General features: G+C 33.4%; 1 protein-coding gene across 2 annotated transcripts in view; it reads left to right on the top strand.

Moving 5' to 3' along the window:
* Positions 1-23,280, top strand: part of MYOZ2 (myozenin 2) — a 40,733-nt gene that overhangs the window by 6,367 nt on the left and 11,086 nt on the right. For both annotated transcript variants that reach the window (XM_007087612.3, XM_042982690.1), the window contains exons 3-5: positions 9,554-9,723; positions 15,167-15,296; positions 20,495-20,678. In XM_007087612.3, coding sequence (XP_007087674.1) covers positions 9,554-9,723; positions 15,167-15,296; positions 20,495-20,678 — 484 coding nt within the window. The remainder of the gene's footprint in view (positions 1-9,553; positions 9,724-15,166; positions 15,297-20,494; positions 20,679-23,280) is intronic.

Below are 23,280 nucleotides of genomic sequence, written 5' to 3'. Positions count from 1 at the left end.
ATTATTTAATATTTCTAGCAGATTAAAACTTGTAGGATTTTTGTGGAAATTAATTTGATTATGGTGAAGACCCTCCAGTTATGTATCTATATCAAATTATAATTAAATAATCAACTATTCATAAATAATTGAAATAGTAGCAAAATACTATATTCCAAATCCTATAAAATCTTTAAAGAATAAAGGGAAAATTCTGGATGATTATAAATGACATCAATAGGAAAGTATGCCTAGTAATATTATTTTCAATAGATGATCTAATGCCACAAAGACAAGCTTCTAATCCATCAGGGCAAAGATATGTATCCTGAACAAGTTATATCATTTATCAGGCATCCAGATTAAACACACTGTTAAGACCCTGCAGACGGGTTTGCGATAAAGGGCAGAGAACAGCTGAACTTGAATTCTATGTGCTCAGTTGACAGTATTCTTCACTCTGAAAGTTTCAGTAATGAAAGTGTTCATATATTAGATTCCCCAACTCACAGATGGTCTGGAACTCCTGCTCCATTTACCTAATAAATTTAGCTATTGGAAGGGAAGGGAAGAAAACCTTGGAGAATTTAGATGTGCCTTTCATTGTTTGTTTCTTTATGCAGAATGTGTTGACTTAACATATTCCTTTATCTAGGTCTTTGTTAGTAAATATTTAAAAACTGGTTCTTTAGGGGGTAGAATGCCTTGGTTTGTAGAGTTTGCCAATTTCTATGGTATAAATATTCCCACAACGGCCAATTTCAAGCTACCATCAAGAAGACACTGAATGCAGAATTAGAAAAAGATGTGCAGTAATACATTATATAGTATTTCCACTATTCACATACAAATAGATATAAATAACATCAGGAGCACAGATAATAGCAAAAAGCAATAAAAGACAAAGGCAGAAAGTAATACTTTTTGAGTATCTATTGCTTTGTTTTAAATATACTTTATCTAAATACTATTTATATAAATTTTAATATGGTTGTGTTCGTTGAAGTTAACTACTGGCTCACAGAATTCTTGAAAGTTTATCATTTGATTCTTCTGAGCCACATACAAGCTTGCTGTAGCACTGACTTATCACCTAGTACTTCTGGCTCCAGAGATCCTTAATATTGTCAGATGGTCACTCAAAGTCACAGATGGGTTCTCAAAGGGAGAAAATGTAGACTTAGAGGAAGTGGAATGGAGCATGAAGAATAAGAGGTTCGGCTATTATTTTGTGTGCCTTCTCCTCCTTTTTCCTTTTTGTCTCTTACTTCCCCTCTCTCGTGGTATAAATTTGCTAGTAATAACAGACTGTATCAGCTGGTTATTTCTTTGTACACCCTGACCCTGAAAGTTCCTCGTGGCTCTTACTGAACATCTATTCCTTGTAGCAGCTTGAATGATGGTTCTAGTGCTTTGCTAAAAAGGAGTGAATCCTTTTAGAAACCAGATGAGTCTGTGGCCAGGGTATATCCATTTTTGTTATAGCTCTGCTCTCTGCTCTCTTTCCTCTTTGAGGCCCCCACTTCTGGGCTCTCTGGCTGGCCTTCCTCACTCATCCTTATGACCCCAATCCTAATATACTTTTTGGACCTACATCAGTGAGATGAAAATCTAGAGAGAATAACTACACCAGCAGGTTCTTAGTCAGAAGCCAACTAGCTTAAACAATAAAGGTAATTTATGGCTCACATATCTGAAAAGTTCAGAGGTGATCTGGTAGGGCTTCTTCATCTAGCAACTCAAGTATGCCACCAAGGATTCTCCTGTTTCTCTTTGTTTTGATTTCCTTGGGATAAGCTTCATCCCAAGCCTGGCTCAATACTCTACCATGTACCTGCCAAAAGTTTCCTGGATGATATACTTCCATGTTTTCATGCAGCAGGATACAGAAAGCATCTTTGGCATATTTACAGAGACAAGTCCTGATATTCACTCTCATTGGCCTGAGTCAGGTCACATACTTGCTTCTGAATCAATCACAAAGCGGATCAACTCCTGTCAAACCCACCCTAGAAGACTACCATCAAATACAGAGGCCAGCAGGATGGAATCTAATTTGTGGCTATTTCAGAAAGGTTGGTGGTATCAGCTAATATTAGGGGCCATTAGGAAAAGGGAAATAAGATAAAAAACATTTTCTCAAATTTGCGTCTGGAGTCACAAAATTAGACTTATGCCGTAGATTGAAATTTTAGAAGGTACAGAAGGCAATAATAATATGTCAGTCCTTTATCTTAACACCTCTATTTTCATTTAACTGTTTGTAATGACACAAATCAGTAACAGAAATGAGGAGGAAGAAAAAAGTTGCATTTCTGTTTTGGTTTCTTTATGGAAAAGCCTTGTGGTCTTAATTGTAAGGAGAAAGATTCCATTACTATTAAGATTGTCATCTCTGCATTTTCTAATGGCTGCCTGCCTTGGAGCATTTTTCATTTCCTGAAAATGTCCCATTGAAAGTTTTTTCAGAAAAACCGAAATTTGTTTAAAAACATTATTTGGAATATATAATTATATCATGTGGAGTATGTATTTCTGGAAAAGGTTAATGGAAAAAAATCTGTGGATTTCAATTTTTTGTGTTATTATTTCATTCTCTCTCTGTCTCTCTCATTGCTAATTAAATTGTTTTGAGAAACATTTAAAGGCAATTCCCCCCTCCCATAGTGATTGCACTATGTTAGTATAAGCAATCCTGTTTCTTTTGTCTTTTGTGATCTAAAGGGAATTGCTGTTTTGATTATAGAAACAAAAAGTTGAAACAGCCCACCCTGTCACTCCCTCTAGAATATATTGAATATATATGAGTGAATATATATATTCAGTATATAATATGCATATATATATGTATATGTATACTGAAAAATACACTGAAAATTAACCCGGCTTCTCTTTCCATGTTCCAAGCACACAGTAACAAAGATTCCAAACACTTGTAAATAAATGAAGGTGAATATTCCCTGTAGAACTCAGCAGGGCTGGCAAACAAATCCTAGGAAACTGTTATAAAACACCATCATTTACTTTGCTCTGTTCTTCCTGTCTTCTGAAGCTCTGCCCTTTCCAGAATGTCATATAGTTGGAATCAGACAGTGTGTAGCTTTTACAGACTTTACAGCAATTTTTACTTAAGGATTATTCATGTCTTTTCATATCTTGGTAGCTTTCTTTTTTTCCTTTTTCTTTTTTTTTTTTTTGAGAAAATTGTAGTTCATATGCAAATATACAAAGTTCTCCCATCATGTACCTTTTCTCAATTTCTCCCAAGGTAACAACTTGCAAAGCTATAATACACTGTCACAACCAGAATATTGTCATTAATACAGATAAGAGACTCTGACCAATCACTAATCTACTCCTTTTTTCTCTCTATTTTTTCATTTCAAGAATACTATATAAATTATATAGACACCATATGTGTATATACAGTATGTAACCTTTGAAGATTGGCTTTTTTCACTTACTATAATTTTCTACAGTTATGTATGTTTCAATAGTTTGTTTCTTTTTATTGCTGAGTACCATGGTATGAATGGACTGCAGTGTTTTTAACCATTTACCCATTGAGGTGCATCTGGATTGTTTCCATTTTGTTTTGAATTAAGAATTTGGCTACTATGAACATTTGTACATAGGTTTTTGTGTGAACATGAGCTTTCATTTCACTGGGATAAATGCCCATTATTACTGTTAGTTCTATGTTCATTTTTTAACAGATATTACTAAATTACTTTCTACAGTGGCTATACCATTCTACATTTCCAATAAGAATATATGAATGATCCAGTTTTTCCATACCCTCCCCAGAATTAGGAACTATCACTATTTTTCATTTCAGCCATTCTGGTAGTGACATATCATTGTGGTCTTAATTTGAATTTCCTTAATTTGCATTGACTAATGAAGTTGCACATCTTTTTGTATGCTTATTTGCTATGTGTACATCCTCTTTGGTGAAATGTCTCTTCATGTCTTTTGCCCATGTTCTAATTGGATTGTTTGCATTTTACTGGCAAGTTTTGAGAGTTCTTTATATATTCTAACTTGTTGTCAAATAGGTGTTTTGCAAATACTGTATCCCACTCTGTAGCTTGTCTTTTCATCCTCATAACAATCTTTCTCAGAGTACAAATTTTTAACTTTGATGAAGTCCAATTTATCAAATTTTCCTTTAATGAATTGTACCTGTGTCATCAAGTTTAACAGTGTTTTGCCGAGCCCTAGATCCCAAAGTTATGGTCGTGTGATTTTTCTTCTTTAGCATGTTAATATGATGGAATGCATTGATTTTTGAATATTGAACCAGCCAGTATCCATGAAATAAATCACACTTATTCATAGCATAGAATTCTTTTTATATATTAATTCTAATTACTAATATTTTGTTAAGGATTTTTGCTTCTATATGCATGAGGAAAATTGGTCTTTAGCTTTCTTTTTTATGTGTTGTCTTTGGTTTTGGTATGGGGGTAATATTAGCTTAATAATGAATTGGGAACTGTTCTCTCATCTTCTATTTCCAGATAGAGATTATGTAGCATAGGGTGTTAATTCTTTAAATGTTTGGTAGAATTCTCCAGTGAAATTATCTAGTTCTGAAGATTTCTTTTTTTTGGAGATTTAAAAATTATAAATTTGGCTGCCTTATAGTTATAGGATTAATGAGATTATCTACTTCATATTGAGTGAGATGGGATACTTTGTGCTTTTCAGAAATTGGTGAATTTTTTTAAGTTTTCAAATACATGTGAATTTATGTATAAAGTTTTTCATAGTGTTCTCTTAATATCCATTTGCTATCTGAGGTGTCTGTAGTGATATCCCTTGTTTTGTTCCTAACATTGGTAGTTTGTGTCTTTTATTTTTTTGTCTGTGTCAGTCTAGCTAGAGATTTGTCAATTTTATTGATCTTTCAAAAGCCAACTCCATGCTTAACAGGTTTTTAATTTCTGCTGTTATCTTTATGATTTGTTTCCTTCTGCTTGCTTTGGGTTTATTTTGCTCTTCTTTTTCTAGGTTTTTGAGGTGGAAGTTTAGGTTATTCATTTGAGACTTTTTTTAATGTATGCATTTAGTACTATAAATGTCCCTCTCTGCACTGCATTATCTGTGTCCCATAAATTTTGCCATACTCTATTTTTATTTTCATTCAGGTCTGTGAATTTTTTATTTCCCTTGAGACTTCCCCTTTGACACATAGATTATTTAAAAGTATGTTGTTTACTTTACAAATGTTTGGAAATTTTCCTATTATCTTTCTGTAACAGATTTCTGGTGTGATTCCATTGTAATCAGAGATCATGCTCTGTACAATTTTACTCTTTTACATTTGTTGAGGTTTGTTTAATGGCCCAAGGTATGGTCTACCTTGGTATATGTTCCATGGGCACTTGAAAAGAACATGCTTTCTGTCGTTCAGTAAAATATTCTATAAGTGTCAGTTAGACCTTCCTGGTTAATGGTATTATTGAGTTGTTTTATATCCTTGCTGATTTTCTGTCTGTTGCTCCATCCTGTTAAGAGAGGGATGTTGAAGTCTCCAACTATAATTACGGATTTGTCTATTTCTCCTTTCACTTCTTTAGTTCTTTTTGTTGTTGTTGCTGCTGTTTGGTGCATACACATTTAGAATTTCTAGGTCATCTTGGTGGATTGATACTTTAATCATTATATAATGCCTTCTCTGTCTCTGGTAATTGTCTTTGCTCTGAAGTTCAGTTTATTTGATATTAATATGACCACTCCTGATTTCCATTGATTAATATTTGATCTTGATATATATTTTTCTACCCTGTTACTTTCAATTTACCTGTAGTTTCAACTCACTTATTTGAAGTGAGTTTTTTGTAGACATCATATAGTCTGGTCATATTTTTTAATTCAATCTACCAGTCTTGTCCTTTGGTATATTTAGAGCATTTATATTTGATGTGATTATTGATGTGTTAGAGCTTAACTCTATCATTTTATTTTTTGTTGCCTCTGTTTTTCATTTCTGCTTTGTTTTTCCTATTTTTATATGGAATACTTAAACATTTTTTAATATTTCCATTTCTATTTATCTTTGTGATTTCAAGTCTATCTGTAATAGCTTTTTTAGTAGTTGCACTAAGAATTACATTACATATGCCTAACTTTTCAAAGTCTACTGATGTTGTTACTTTATCAGTTCAAGTATGAAAACTTTACTTACTTTCATGTCCCTTTATCCTCCTCTGTTTATAATATAATTGTCTTAACTTGTTCTTATGCATACATTTATAGTTATATCAGAGACTTTTATAGTTTTTGCTTCTAATATCAAGCATAATTTGGAAGACTCAAGAGGAGAAGGGAAGCTTATTGCATTCTTATTCTTATGTTGCTTACTGTATTCTTTGCTCCATCTTTTATTGTTTCCCTTCTGTTTAAAGAACTTTCCTTAGCTTCTTGCAATGGTCTGAATGTTTGGGTCCCCCACAAATTCATATACTGAAATCCTAATGCCCCTGTGATGGTATTACATGATGGTGATTAGGTTATGCAGTGGGGTCCTCATGAATGAGGTTAATGCCCTTATAAAAGAAGTACAAGAGAGCTACTTTGTCCCTTCCACCATGTAAGAACACAGCAAGAAATAATCAGTGTGTAACCCAGAAGGGGGCTTTCACCAGACTTCCAGCCTCTAGAACTGTGAGAAATAAATTTGTTGTTTAGAAACCACTAGTCTTGTATTTTGGTAGAGCTGCCTGAACCATTGTTTAGGATAGGACTCCAGGAAACAAATTCTCCTAGTTTCCCCTCTTCTGAAGATGTCTCAATTTCTCCTTTATTTCTGAAGGATATTTTAACTGGGTATCAGATTCTGGGTTGACAACTTTTTCTTTCAGTACCTTTGTGCTACTTCCTTTTGGTTTCAATGGTTTCTGGTGAGAAATTCATTGTCATTCTCCTTTTTTTCCTCCTTAAAGGTAAGTTGTCATTTTTCCTGGCTGCTTTAGTTTTTAGAAGATTACATAATGTTGTGAAGTTCTATAAATTTATCTTGTATAGGATTCTCTTAGCTTCTTGAACCTGTAGATTTATGTCTCTTGCCTGCTTTGGGGAATTTTTAACCATTATTTCTTTGGGCACTTTTCCAGCCCTACTTCCTTCTCCTCTCCTGGGACTTCAATGATACAAATGCTGTATCTTCTGTTCTAGCCCAATTAATACCTAAGGCTTTCTTTGTTTTCTTTTTTAGTCTATTTTTTTTTCTCTGTTGTTCTTATTGGGTGATTTACATTATTCTACCTCCCAGTTCACAGACTTTTTTTTTCCATTCTCCCCTCCATTCTGTTACTGATTCCATCCACTGAACTTTTACTTTGGTTATTATATTTTCAGTTCTGAAGTTTCCATTTGGTTCTTTACATCTTTTATTTTGCTGCCATGACTTTTTATTTCTTTGCTGAAGCTTTCTATTTTTTCATTTGTTTCTAAGAGCTTTGTAATTGCTCTTTGAAGCATTTTAATCATGGCTGCTTTAAAATCTTTGTTGTGTAATCTTAACATCTCAGTCGTCTCATGTTGGCATCTGTCTTTTTTTCATTTGGTTTGAGATCTTCCTGGTTCTTCGTATGATAAGAGATTTTTTTTATTTGAACTTAGAAAATTTCGTTTTATGTTCTAAGACCCTTGCTCTTATTTAAGCCTTCTTTTTCATTTATCTTAGTCTAACACTGCTTCAGCGGGAAAGGAGAGCGCCACCTCATCACCGTCAGGTGGAAGTAGTAATACAGGTTTCCTGCTTGTCCTCCATTGAAACTTGAGGGGAAGAACTCTTTGTTACTGCCGGGGGGGAGTGGTCATTTGAAATCCCCACATGGTCTCCACTAACACTGCAGGGAGGGAAGGTTGTTACTGGCCAATAATAATGAAAGTCCCAGTTTCTTCCCTGGCTTCTCTGACAACACCCCAGTGGGAGTATTGTGGCACCTTTTTACAGCCTCAGAAGGGTAAAATTCTAGGCTCCCCACTTAGATTTTTTTGATGTGGGTAGGACCAAAGTTTTTTCTTTGGTATTTTGCTGAGGTAGAATGGCTATCGTCTAAAAGTTTTCTTTTTTCTAGGCTGCTCCTTTCCTGGTCTTTTTGCCAATAACAGTCTTTTATTAGGGCTTTTTTTTTTTTTTTTTGTCTGCACTTGGTCTGTCTGGCTTGCTAGCATCTTAGCTCCAAGTCTGGGATTTTGTAGCTAAAAGAAAACTCAGAGAATTCACCACCATGTTGTTCCTTGAGTTGTGAGGTCCCTAGCTAGTTGCCTTCTTCTCCCCATCTTTCAGAGTCATCTCATGTTTGTTTTATACATAATGTTCAGGATTTTTAGTTGTATTTAGCAGAGGTATAGGGAAAGTATATCCACTTTCTCAGAAACAGAAGTCTTTATATTATTAGTTTTATGATTAGTGGAACTCTTCTTCATGTAACATCAAAATATGTAAACAAACTGATTTTTTTTCCAAAGTAAAATAAGGAGAAAATTTAAGTAATTCTGTTGTTTCATCCTTAAATACCACCAAAAGCCCAACTACTAAGGTTAATTTGTCCCATTGTCAAAGAATGTCATCCCAATCAATCAGCATAATTATTTATTTTACTAGTGGCCCAGTTTTTCTTCCTGTACACTTCCTGGCCCAGTGTACAGTGGCAAGAGTATTCTGTGCGTGACACAGAAATATATTCTTGATTAAAGGAGAAAGTAGAGAGAAAAGTTTGATCTCTTTTGAGTTTTAAAAAAATCCAGTACTAGAAATAAAAAATAACAGGCATTTACTGGACATCTCCCATATTTAAGGCATGGAAGACACAAAGATTAAAACAAAACAAAACAAAAATTGCAAACTATTAAATCAGTAAAATGGAATCAAGTAATTGTGATTCAGTGTGATGGGAATACAGAAAAGGCATGAATAATTATGAACACAGATTTTAGTGAAGAAATTCACATAAATAGCACTTAAGCTGGGTTGGGAAGGATTCTTCACTCAATACCACCTGCCTACTTTATACTAGGCTCCTTGGTGGTGGCTGCAGAATGAATGGTATTTTGACAGTGATGGGGAAATGGATGGCATGAGTGGAAGGGTAGGCCTTCTAGTGATAGGGATAATTCAAACCAACACATAAAAATGTGGAGTGCCAAGTAAAACTTATTAAAACAACTATAAGCAGTGCTGTTTGAAAACTCATTAAATTTGGAAACACTAAATAATAACAGTGTTATTAGCTAACTTTCAGTCATTCTTTCTATGTGCCAGTTACCATTGCTAAGTGATTTATATGAAGCATTTTACTTAATCCTATCAACCCTATTCAGTGGGTATTATTACCATTAGCCCTCCTTTACAGATGAGGAGACCAAGGCTTAGAAAAATAAGTAACATATCCATAATCATACAGTTAGAAAATAAGGGAGCCAGGATTCAACCTAAAGCAATTTGAATAAAGAGTCTTTATTTAAGCCACTACATAGCAGGCAATAAATTATGGAATTTAGCAAAGCACTTACAAATGCTTACCTTGGGGTTTTCATACACATGAATGTTGTTTTACAGATGTAGATGGCATGCACCTGGGCAAAAAAGTCAGCATCCCCAAAGACATCATGTTGGAAGAATTATCCCACCTCAGTAACCGTGGTGCCAGACTATTTAAGATGCGACAAAGAAGATCTGATAAATACACATTTGAAAATTTCCAGTATGAATCTAAAGCACAAATAAATGTAGGTATAACCTGATCGTGTGGTATCTAAATAAATGGGCAGCATTTCTAAGTGTATATGTATCACTAGATTCCCAAACAAGTGTTCTACATATTTGACATATTTTCCCATTGATGCAGTTAGACTTTTTTTTTCTCATGATAATAAATAGTTGAGGTGAATAAACAAAAGAAGCATTGTATATGTTATGAGTATCTTTTTAGTTCAGTAGGGACACTGCAAACCTGTAAATTTGGCACTGAAAAGCTGGTCTGCTCACTAAGAGGAGGGAGAGGGAGAGGGAGTGGAGGTTGGTGTAACTAAAAGTTTCCATGGTCTTATCACTGCTAGTTAAATGCTTGGGATGGAAACACTTCCAAAGCACATAGCACTCCACAAAGTAAGTATAAGCATTTTATTGGCTGAATACATCCTGGCACTGAAACGCGCCTGAGGACTACAGACACAGTTGAGCTCCTCTCACTCAAAGCATTTATTCCACATTGTGTAGGGAAGTCTGATTCCTATTAACAACAAACCAAGGTAGACAAAGCTCTTCAGGCAAAAGTTTCCCTCAGCTTAAAGTTAATAAACAAATGAACAAACTAATGACTTAAATTATGTTTTATGTATTATATTAATATTACATTATTCCATATATTTATATTATGTGTATATATATATATATACATATTTATTATATTATATATATTTTAAATGTCCTTATGAACACAATATATTCTATGGGGAGATTATAGAGGAAGAAGTTCATAGTAGGAAAACAACTAGCTTTGGGAAAATGGCTTTAAAAATAAAATACCAGTCATGAAGAATCAAAAAGGAATAAAGCATTGGTTCTAAATTTGAAGAAGTAGTGGAGACTACAATAAATACGTTTTATTTTCTAAAGGTTTCTTCCTGTAACTATGGGAAGTCTGTAAGTTTACTTGTGCATTTCAACCCAAACATTTGCCAGCTGCCCCCACTAATAAGTTGTTTTGAATGGACATCTCACATCTTTACAACAAATAGACTGGTTTCACTGAGATCTTTTATTATAATTACTAAAATACATTACAGAACTAACATCCACACCCACAAACACTAAAATTTTATTCATTCCTGAAATTTCTATTTCCCTGGTTAACAATAAATGTGAGGGGACTTCTTAAATAAAATAATTTCTTTTTCACATTAATGAGCATCATTTAACATCCATGGATTAAGTCTAGTTATAACTATGAATTTGGTTAGACATCAAATCTTACTGAACTATAATGTTTACATTAGTGAGGGATGATTTTTCACTTGAAGTCATGGATAAATATAATGTTATGTTACCCTATAATTATGTCCAGTATCTACATCCAAAAATGTGGATGTAATACAGTGTGAGCCTAAAATAATCCCTATCACAGCTGATGATGTCTAATTATATAATCATATTCTTTCATTAATGACTACAGAGGAGCAGCTTTAAAGAGTAGTATAAAATGAGGTGGCTTAAGGAAATTCTTTGAAAAGTCATCTACAAGTCTAAGCACCTGAATAAATGAATAAATCCAGTTTTCGTAACTTATACTTACATCTCTAAGTCCATGCCTTAACTACAATCCTGGAGGAAGGCACAATGAGTTTTTAAATGTCTTTATGAACACAATATAGTCTTTCATCACTAGTATCTCAAATTACTGACAACAGCCTGTAGCCAAATGTTTTGATTATACATAAAAGGTAAGAATATGCCTTGATAGTTTTTCAGTATTCCTAAAAGGTTGAACATTAAATAAATAAAATAGTCTATAACAAGCATATTGAAATAAACAATCAAATGCCAATAAGTAACTTAGAGCAATAAACAATAATAACGTATGCAATGAACTAGTATGTCATTGAGTTACATAACCCACTCCAAAGTCTGTTGAAATCTACTCTCTCTTTTTTCTAAATGAGGAAAGTAATGTTCAAGGAAGTATATTAATTTGTCTTAAGCAACACTATAATAAATAAGATTGAAATCCAGCTCTCAGAATTTTAGAATTCTTGGCACTGACACTTATCATGGTGTAATTAAAGGAAACTGGGCTAGAAACCAGAAGACCAGGGTTCCGTCCTGGCTGTCCCACAAGCTGTGCAATTTGGAGTCCACTTAAAAGTTTTTTTAGCTTTCCTGGACCTCTTTTCTCATTTAGAAAATAAGAGAATGGACTAAAATTTTCTCTAAAGTGCCTTCTTTAATGATCTGTATTTAATTCTAAAAATGACCTGCATAATAAATCATTGAGGAAGAGAGAGTGAGCCACATTATATAATGATATATTTGCTTAATCAAGGCACTAAATTGCAACTTGGAGCAAGCCTTGTTCATATGATGGGAATTTAAAAACAATATTAGGCTCAGGTCTATTTCCATTCATTTATTTATACTTTGACAAATATTTAACAAATGTCTACTGTGTTCTAGATACTATGCTGGGAACTCATAGATAAATAAATACAGCCTTTGTGTAGTGAAGAAGAAACAAAGTAACATTGAAAGAAAACAGCTATTACTTATAATCTACTTCTTGAATCATCTTTATATGATTTATATCACATTTTCCTAATTTATTAACTACATTTTCTGGAATGAGCTTTTACTTTTACTGGTTCCCTCAAGCAATAAATATTGTCAAAATAATTGTTTGACTCTATATAAATGTCTTATTTTATTATAATCTTTAGGACATCATTAGATGAAAATATAAGCCAACTCCCTGGTAATTTATTGCCATTTGTCCAAATTCTAAGTACCATTTTAAAAATGAAAAAGCGAACGGCAGCTTTGAGCTTACTCTACTGCTAAGAAACCGTCAGAATTAAGCCACACAAACCTTATGACATAAATAACAGCAGAAAATGTGCTGTCTTGAAAAGAAATGAAAATATACTCCTTGCTACAAAGCCAATTTTGAAACCCTAGTTCATGAATTGATAAAATTCTTACACCAGTAGGCAAAAACTGAAATGGATGAAGAAAACAAGCATTTAAGGAAAAATAAAATAGAAGAATGATTCATGATAATTAAAATTAACTTCTATAAATCATTATAAAATGATATTGAGGAAAACAATCTCCATTTTATGGTGAAGACTACATATGGTTTTGGTAACTATGGACTTTTTTAAATCCTTAGAAATCTTAAATAATACTGGGGAAAGGGGAAGTGTACAATAAAAAATAATTCTGAAATAAGACCAAACTAAATATACTGAGATTCCTAACATATATTTATTTTGTGCAAAAAATAACTTCTATGTATTTGGCAAAAATTATAGAAACATGTTTTTTTAAAATACCTTTTATTTCTACTGATATTTCAACAGAAATCATGTAATAGACATTATCCATGTGTTTATAACTTCTATGTTTATGACCCGTAAGATGCTGCTCTAGTTTTACTTTGTTTAGGGTCAACTTAACTGAAATAAAAAGAAACAGATTTTCATTTATCTTTTCAACTTCTCCTGAAGGGAATCACACAGGATGGAACTCTGTAATTTAAGGCTTATATCATAACTAAAGTAAGTTGCTACTCAACTATTATTAGGCTTTCTTTGTATATTTAACGATGACAATAGAGGTACTGGATGTCACCTGATAATTAATGACTAGCTAGACACAGTTGATTTTCCTGTTCAATAATCCCCAGGAAGAAGTCTTCAAAGAACATCAGTATTATGATTCTTAAATTACTGTAGGTAGAATGGTTTGCAAGTTTAGGTGAAATGTATCTCATGGACAAATTTCAGGTACTTAGAAAAAGAATTCTAAATTCGTGATGTTCCTATATTTATCTCAGTTGGCTTTTTATTTATAATTAAAGTTTTGAGAGGTGATGTAGGTTCAGAAGTGAGAAAAGATACCAGTCTAGTCTAGACTTAAATGTCTAACACTTAAGATAATTGCTACATTCAAAAAGCTAAATACTGATATTTCTGAGTATAACATTATTCTAGTCTTTAGAAATTGTTCCTTGTTGCCTATGGAATAAAATGCCAACTCTTCTGCTCAGTAATCAAGACACTGTGCTCACCTAATAAACATTATCTCTCATGTCTTTGCTCCTTTCCACAAGCCAGCTTCCCATTGCCAATATGTGCCCTATTCATTTCCACAGCAGCTTTATCCACGGTGTTGCAGAGAGTAAGGTGAATGTAAAAGGCACCTGGAGAGTGGCTGTGGGCAGGGAAAGCCTGAAAACGAAGATAAAATTTATTTAAGTACTAAAGTGTAAAATTATTTTTCACCAGATCATCTTAGAAATACATGTAAAAGTGAAAAAGCATTTAAAAAGGTTTTCTGCTTCTGTCACATAAAGTCAAAATTGGCTTTTATTTGCTATGCTCTTCACTAAATTTTTCTTTCTAAAGTTAAAAAAAATGACTAGGTACTTCTTAGATTGGCTTCTTCTTAAAACACACATATTTCTCATGTCAAATTACAGCAATGCTTTATTATAGAGATAATGCCTAGCCTTGCTTCTGAAGACATCACCTATTACAATGTCTTTTTCTCTGTTAAAATGCAAATTAACTGTTTTTAAAGGTGCTATATTAGTGCCATAGAATAAATCCTAAATTATAATAGTAAAACAAATTCACCTAAAACTTAAAAGATGAACATCTCTTTTAAGCATTTTACTTCCTAGAAATCCCAGATTCTTCCTTTTATAAATCTATGCAGCTCCAAGTATATTTTTTATACACAACTAGAGTTCAAATTTTAGATTAAATTTTTAAACAAGACAAATTAAAGAATATAATTAAATCTCAGTATAAACAAAATAGTAATGTAACTGTGACTAAGCCAAATCTTTGGCCGGTATGCTCTATAATATTAGATTTGTAAAGACCTAAAAATGAAATAGATTCACCTTATAGGGACTTTGTGAATAGTACATTAAATAAGTGATACCAAGCCTTAGACACAGTGTCTGGCACATAGTGAGGCTCAATTAATTATTCAAAAAAATTATTTTAATGTTTATTTATTTTTGAGAGAGAGAGAGAGACAGAGCGCGAGCAGGGTAGGAGCAGAGAGAGGGAGACAGAGAATCTGAAGCAGGCTCCAGGTTCTAAGTTGTTAGCACAGAGCCCGAGGCCAGGCTCAAACCCACGAATTCAGAGATCATGACCCAAGTGGTAGTCAGATGCTTAACCGACTGAGCCACCCAGGCACCCCTCAATTAATTATTATTAACTGAAGTGTTGTCATAAAACAGATCCTAGGTTAGTATCAGTCAAATTTCTCATTCAATAACTTAACCAACTACATATAAATTATTGAAGCCCCAAGAAACAAGAAAGTGGCACTGTATTTAAGTTTTAAATATACAAATGGAGTCTTGCACATACGGTATCTCCTATTAGTGTGTCCAACATTTTTGAGTTTTCAGCAGAGTTTACTTTTGATCAAATACAGCACAACATTGCCATGCAGAACGGGAAACTGGATGGAAGCAACTTGGAAGGTGGCTCACAACAAGCCCCATTTACTCCTCCCAACACCCCGGATCCACGAAGTCCCCCAAATCCAGAAAACATTGCACCAGGTAACTGTCCCCTTACAGACAATAAATCAAATAAATAGAATAAAATTGGTGTGTACTTAAATATATGACTCAGGTCATTTGGACCCTTCAATGAATGGTATCTAAATGACATGGCTTTGGTTATCATACGTCTATTTTGTGGTTAAGTTCAATATGAACATAAAGATTTAGTTCTAAGAAGTCATATAAAACATTTCCTATGTTCTTTCAAAAGTTTCATTGTATTTGTTGGCAATCATCTGTTATATTAAAAATTGAATCACTTGTAATGATATTGACATTCTATTTGTATAGGACTATAATTTATCAAGGGCTATGATATATATTGTCTTCTTTAATTTCAAAATAACTCTGACACATTTATTACAATCCTCATTGTACAAATTAAGAAACTGAGGTTATGAATGGCTATAAGCTCATATTGACTGATCAAGAATTAAATCCAGACACCAAATTTACAGATGCCTCTTGTAAGGTGACCTTGTGGAGATTGCTTTTATTATTCTCTGCTTTCTTAGAGGACTTTAAATGCAATTCTTTAAGATTGCATATTTGTTTAATATCTTAAAAGAGAACCAAATCCTTATCCAGTCAGTATATGTTATTTAGAAATTCTGTTAGATTTTGAAATACTAAATCTATCACAAAAATTATCTATTTAGACAACATCTTTTCAAAATAATTGATGGCAAGTACCTTCAAGTATTTCCTCAAGAGAATGTATAGATTTTTTAAAGGTTCAAATACTTTTATCTTGAAATTAGCAATACTTATGTCATATTTTTATAAACAGTAAATTTAGGAAAAGTAATTCTAGAATTCTCCTCAAACAACAGCAATAGTTTTTGAAAATATGTAAGTAAAGCAACTGTATCATATTTAATCTTACTTAAAAGTAAATTGAATGCCAGTCATTGATGACTTTAGATTTACTGACACTCTTATTGAACACCACAATGAGAAAAAGTATTGATATATACAATAAAATAACACTGAAGGAGACCAAATACACAATTAGAATGCATAGAATTCTGAAGTAAAGCATCGTGATAAAGTTCTTAGTTTTCCAGTAGCCTTTTTCATGGTAGGAAAGCAGGTAACAGATTTACATATACAGCATTAAGCACACAGGAGAAAAACAAGCTTTAGAATCAGACAGACCTGGGTTCAGCCTCCTAGCTCCTTCCATCCCCGCCTATTTTAAAATTGTGCTGGGAAATAAAGTAAATCTCTTTGAATCTCAGTTCCCTCAATCTGTAAAATAAGGAAAACAAATCTCACTGCACAGGGCTGTGAGAATTAAGTTTGATAAGTATAGTCCCAAACATATAATAAAGTATGGTAGTCCTCCTTTTCCACAAGAATATGCCCGAGACCCCAGTGGGTGCCTGAAACTGTGGACAGTAGTGAATTCTATGTATACAATGGTTTTTTCTATACATACATACTTACTATAAAGTTGAATTTATAAATTAGGCACAGTCAGAGATTAACAACAACAATAATAAAGTAGAACAATTATAACAATATACTATAATGAAACATATGTGAATGTGGTCTCCGTCTCTCTTTCAAAATATCTTATTATTCTGTACTCTCCTGTCTTCTTGTGATGATGTGAGATAATAAAATGTTTGCATGGGGAGGTGTAGTGAGGTGAGTGAAGAAGGCCTTGTGTTAGGCTACTATTGACTTTCTGACCACGTATCAGAAGGAGGAGCACCCGCTTGGGGACAGGATAGGACCATGATAACTGCCTTTAGCTGACACCGCAGAAAGTGAAACAAAGGATAAGTGGGGTACCATTGTACTTAGCTAAAGTTAATCCTTTCCTTATCAACTTTATATCCTTAAAACATAATAGAATACATACATATTATTTTAGCTCCAACCACTATGTGGCAACTACTTGCCTTCTAATGTTTGGAGTGTTTTTTTGTTTATTTTTTTAAATAGCAAAGAGAAGACATATAGAAAGGCTTATTATGTTGGTTCAATCCAGTACTCTCAGCACAAAGTTAGAACTTTTATTATGTGGTCATCTTTATAAACTATGTAATTACAAAGGGAATAAAAAAAAATTCATCTCTACCCTCAAGGAATTCATGCATAGGGAGACAGGAAAAAGTTCACATTATATTTGTGGTCTCACTTTGCCTCTGCATATATAATTCAATATCATATATGCATTTTATTTATTTCAAAATAAATGAAATATATATATGAATATATAAATATAAATAAATATAAAGAGAAAGTTTAAAATTATAAACTCATAGAGCTCTTTAAATCTATATATCCAATTATTAAATATTAGGAAATGTCTATCTAACACAGACTAAGAAAAGGAGGATTTTGGAAGTTATCAGATAGTTTGTCCTGAAGCAAGAGTAATGGATCCTTCCTCCTTGGTTGATAATTGAGGAAGCAAACTTCAGTTTATCCTAATTTAGCAAAAAGATTTATTGGTTAACATGCCATGTATCTAAAATCTAACTTTTCTCAAACATGAATCAATAAGAGTATTACAGTGCCATAATACTGCAGGAATTAAGTTCCTTTGAACTGAAATGTTATCTTAAAGACATTATTTTAAAATCAAACAAGAAATTTTATCGTGTAGCATTGCTGAAATGTAATGTATCTGAGAGCTTAAACATATGCACATTCTTTCCTATAAATCAGCACATCAGAAAAGAGTTATTAGTTAATTCTATTTATAAAAAGAAATTGGGAAACTTGGAATATTAAAAAAATGTGAAAAGATTAGACCCCTTGTCATCCTTCAATGTAATAAAGGTTATAAAACCTTTAAAATTATTACAAACATGATGTAGAAACTTCAAAAGTATCCTGAGCAAAGTTGGTTAGGAATAAAATACACTAGAATGTACACTAGAATTATAGTTATGTGATCATTATGTTTATTGGTGGAAAAATACTGAGACAAAATACACACAGATAAAATAACTGTATTGGGGTAGTGGGATTTCAAGGAATTTTTAAAAATATAAAATTCTAAAATTTCCAGTTTCTAGATGGCTGACATTTGATCACTTTTAGGAAAGGAAGAGGACATTAAAATGTAATAGTTATGATAATGGAGTTATGTTTACAATACAAATGCAAAATGCCAGGAAAGTAACTCTCCTTTTCTGAGGGAGACAGGAAAGGCTAGATAGAAGAGGTAACTTCAAGCTAAGGCTTAAAATAGGAATTTGCAGGTGGCAAGAATTAGAAAAACATTCCAGGCACAGGGAACTAATGGAACAAGTAGGGAATCATACGGGGACACAACAAGCTTCAGGTAGAGTGGACCCAAGTTCTGGAGCATTAAAGGGACAAGAGAATGGCAGGACATTACCCTGGATGGGGCTAAGGCCACATGTGCAATGCTGAGTAATTTAGACTTTTGTCATGGGGAGCCATCTTAGCACCCTGAGAAAGGGAAGTCAGTGACAGGATCAGGTTTTCCAGTTAGAAAGGTCAGTCAGGCAGCAGTGTGGGACATGGGGGAAGGGTTGGGATCTAAAGGATTAGTATGAAGGCTATTGTGAAAGCCCAGGCAAGAGATGGTCAAGGCTTAAACCAAGGCAGTGGTAACAAAAATGAAGAAGATAGAGGGAATTTTCTAGAGCAAGGTTTCCCAATGTTCTTTTTGCAAATCCCTTCCCTAAGACTTGTAAGCCATACTTGAGACTTACCGAAATCAAATCTCTGGAGGGAAGAGCCCACTATCCACATTTTAAATATGTGCCCAAAGTTATTCAGCAACAAAGTTTAAGAGCCACTATTTTAGAAGTCCTTAAAAAGCACAGATGGTAATACTTAGTGATTTATTGTGGGAATGAGGGAAAGTTTAGCATAATGCTTCTGTCTTGGGCATCTGAGGGTAGTGATAGCATTAAGGTAACCAGTATAGAAGAAGAAGCTAAATATATTAGAAACAGGCACATATAGGTCTAGACAGGTTATAAAGGATGGCAGGGGAATATTTGTTTGGACAAATGTAATGGGTGGTTGAACAGAAAGTCTTGGGGATTTAAAAATGTGCAATCATCAATATGTAGGCTACAAAGCCATGAATATAAATGGAATTTTTTTAGGCAGCATGGATAATATAAGAAAAGAGCTTTGAGTAACTAAGTGGCAAGCAGAAAAAAAGATTATTAGAAGAGATTATCATGAGATACTGAAGGCAATCAGAAGAAAATTAATAGTGCAAACAAATAACTGCAAGATTTGTTGGAGGAGATAAACTCTTTAGTGTAAAGAAAGGATAGGTGTGATTTGACAGAAGAAAATAGAAAACATTTTAGAGAAGAGAATCAGAGAAACTTAAAAAGAGTGACCAAAGTTTTGACAGTGGAAAAGAGAATTATGCAAACGACACAATGAGGTGGTATGGTAGTGTAGATGGAGAGTACACAGCTGCCTTTGAATAACTTGAAGAATGTCACTTGATGCATGTGAACATGATTTAAAGTTTATGCCAGAAATTCGTGTGATTTTTAAACGGCACTTATAAAAAATGTCCAGCTCCCGCGAGAAGTTGAGGAAGTGAGACCGGAAGCAGAAAAGTTACGTAAGAAATCTTGAGGAACAAAGTAATCATGGGATGGACTCCTCAGGGAATAAGATCAGGGTCTAAGATGGTGAAAACAAATTACTTCACCATTCTGAACCTTAAACGGTTTGCAGATCACTCAGCGATTTAAGATAGACAAGACCTAAGTATTACCTCTAATGAATCAGCTCCCAGAGGAGGGAGGTTTTTTCTTCACGGCTATTTCCCCAGCACTTGAACCACAGTAGGCACTCAATATATATAACTTTAACTTAATTCATTCACTGTGGTAACTAAAGCCTACTATAAATTAATGTAAGGGAAACAACTTTTCAAAATTAAATGAATAGTTTCATTGAACAAATACATACTAAAGATAATCAAGAAAGAAATAACTGTATGATTTGGTATAATTAAATGTTGACAAAAGTGGTTTCTTCTGAAAATTCCACAAATTTAAAGGGGTTAAAAATGTCTTACAGTTTCAGACTGTTGTCTGAGAGATCATAAAAAGGACGCATTCTTCGTAAATTCACCCCCGCTTGAAAAATTAAACATGGTAAAATGTTAGGTGGAGTTCTGTAATCCTAGGCACTCGGTGTTTATTTATTCTTGCTATATTTTTCCAAAGGATATTCTGGACCACTGAAGGAAATTCCTCCTGAAAAGTTCAACACCACGGCTGTCCCTAAGTACTATCAGTCTCCCTGGGAACAAGCCATTAGCGGTGATCCGGAGCTTTTAGAGGCTTTATACCCTAAATTTTTCAAGCCTGAAGGAAAGGCAGAACTGCCTGATTACAGGAGCTTTAACAGGTAATCCAATTATCCTGGGTGACGCTGTTGGCGTGAAACACCAAGGCTTTTATATCATGGTATGGAGAACTGAATTTTCTGGTAGAAAAAGAAAATTTCTTTTAAGAAGAGACTCAAAATGGCAATATAGGGTAACTCCTAAGCCTAGGCAAGGACTCATTTTTGCAATATTATTAATATGGCAAATCTTGGTTTTTTACTATAAAAATGAAGGCAGTGATTCAGAAACTATCACTGTTACAACATCAAGATTATTTCCCACATTATAGAATGTTTTTAAAAAAAATTTTATTAACATAATTTTATTAAAAAGTTTTTCCAAAAACTAATAATTTCTCATTCAAAGGTTGATATTAGTGTTTATGTGTTGTTTCAAATGACAATGCTATTCAAGAATTTCAGAAATTACATATAGGACAATGAGAATTACTGTGTAACTCTAGGTCCCAATTTACACTTTTTAAACCAGATTAAAGGTAATTTAAGGATTTGTGGTTCAAGACTCCAGCACATGGATAAACCAAAATTTATGCTACCAAAATTATTGCCAAATAATATCTGCATGATAGTATTCACAATGGATATTTATTTCTCCCTGCTACCCAATTTTAATAATTCCCATGGCTATTTTAGATATATTTTTAATGGTATTATAATCCATTCTTTGATCATTTGATTTTTGTCTAAAAGTTTTTTTTAACGTTTATTTATTTTTGAGAGAGACAGATACAGAGTGTGACGGGGGAGGGGCAGAGAGAGAGGGAGACACAGAATCTGAAGCAGGCTCCAGGCTCTGAGCTGTCAGCACAGAGCCACACGCTGGGCTTGAACTCACAAACCGTGAGATCATGACCCCAGCGGAAGTCGGACACTTAATCGACTGAGCGTGCCCCTGATTTTCATTTTAGAGTAAAATATCTCCAGTATGCTGTTTTGGACCCACAGAAAAGTAGAACCAATTAATAGACTGCTTAATGACGATTCATTTGAAAATTAATAAATTAAGGAGTAACTTTTTTATTTACAAAAGAATACCACAAAGCCTGCATTTAATTAGTGACCTTCCTCAGTACTTATAAATTATACTTAGTTTTCACACACTACTATAATAATGGTGTTAATATTATGCCTATTATTAGTAATAGATCTACTAGGATTACACCTAACATTAGCATTATTACTACTATTACTATTATTACCATTATTAATACTTATTAGCATTATTAGTAATACTAATAGTATTATATATGTTACTAATAGTAGGTAGTATATTTCTGTTGCATAAATGAGGTATACCATAGAATTTAAGGAGGGATTGAGATGTATCAAGGAAAGGAGATTGGAGGCCCTTTCTAATCAATGATACAACTTTTTTCCAAAATGGGAGGGTAGAAAATTATAAAAAGTAAAACACTAAGGGAAAATGGAAAATAATGAAATAATTGAGGTTTGTTTTTGAGATTAGTGCTTTAGAGATGCTGTGTGACTTCTGGTGTATTTTGTGGCTTTACCACCCCATGCCTGCTGAACAGTTTGTTTTCCAGTTTTACAAACACACTGGTACATTTGGGCTGGCTATAAACAGATGCTTACTGATTGTATAAATACCAAGTGAATGCTATTTCAGGGAACACAATACCATCCAATTAGGAACTGTGGTTTCCTGTGTTAAATCAAGGCTTTTGTAAATGTAACATTGTGTGTGTGTGCGTGTGTGTGTGTGTGTGAGAGAGAGAGAGAGAGAGAGAGAGAGAACCTCTTAATATTTCTCCTTTACTTGAGAAAATTTTATTTTGTTATATATACATCAATATAGAAATAAAAACTTTACAGCTTAATGTTAATATTACTGTATTCTTAGATTCTTTTATGAGCATAATTTGATATAAGTAAATGTGCATCTATATCATTTTAATGTGTACAAATGTCATTTCATACACATATGCCAATATTTATTTAGTCACTTTCACTGATTTTATGAGATAGCAAATAAGTAATGATAATTTTTTTTTTAATTTTAGCATGGTTGATACACAGTGTTATGTGAATTCCACATGTACAACATAGTGATTCAACAACTCTATACATTATTCTGTGCTCACCACAAGTATAGCTACCATCTGTCACCATGCAATGCTATTATAATACCATTGACTATATTCCCTATGCTGTACTTTTATTCACATGGCATTCATTACATAAACTGGAAGCCTGTATCTCCCACTCTCCTTCACTGATTTTGCGCATGCTCCCAACCTCCCTCCTCTCTGGCAACCATCAGTTTGCTCTCTGTATTTATATGTCTGATTCTGCTTTTTGTTTGTTTGTTTATTCATTTGTTTTGTTTTTTTTTAGATTCCAGATATAAGTGAATTTTCTCTGATTTATTTAACTTAGCACGATACCCTTTAGGCACATCCATGTTGTTGCAAATGACAAGATCTCATCCTTTTTATGACCGAGTAGTATTCCTTTGTGTATATTTTACTCCACATCTTCTTTATTCATTCATCTATTGAGGGACACTTGGGCTACTTCTATATCTTGGCTGTTGTAAATAATGCTGCAATATTCTTAGATTCTTTATTACTGTCAAATAATA

The sequence above is a fragment of the Panthera tigris genome, chromosome B1, assembly GCF_018350195.1.
Source record: "Panthera tigris isolate Pti1 chromosome B1, P.tigris_Pti1_mat1.1, whole genome shotgun sequence".
In the NCBI taxonomy this organism is placed as follows: domain Eukaryota; kingdom Metazoa; phylum Chordata; class Mammalia; order Carnivora; family Felidae; genus Panthera; species Panthera tigris.
Note: the sequence above shows the minus strand (reverse complement) of the source record. Positions and strands in the feature narration are given on the sequence as shown.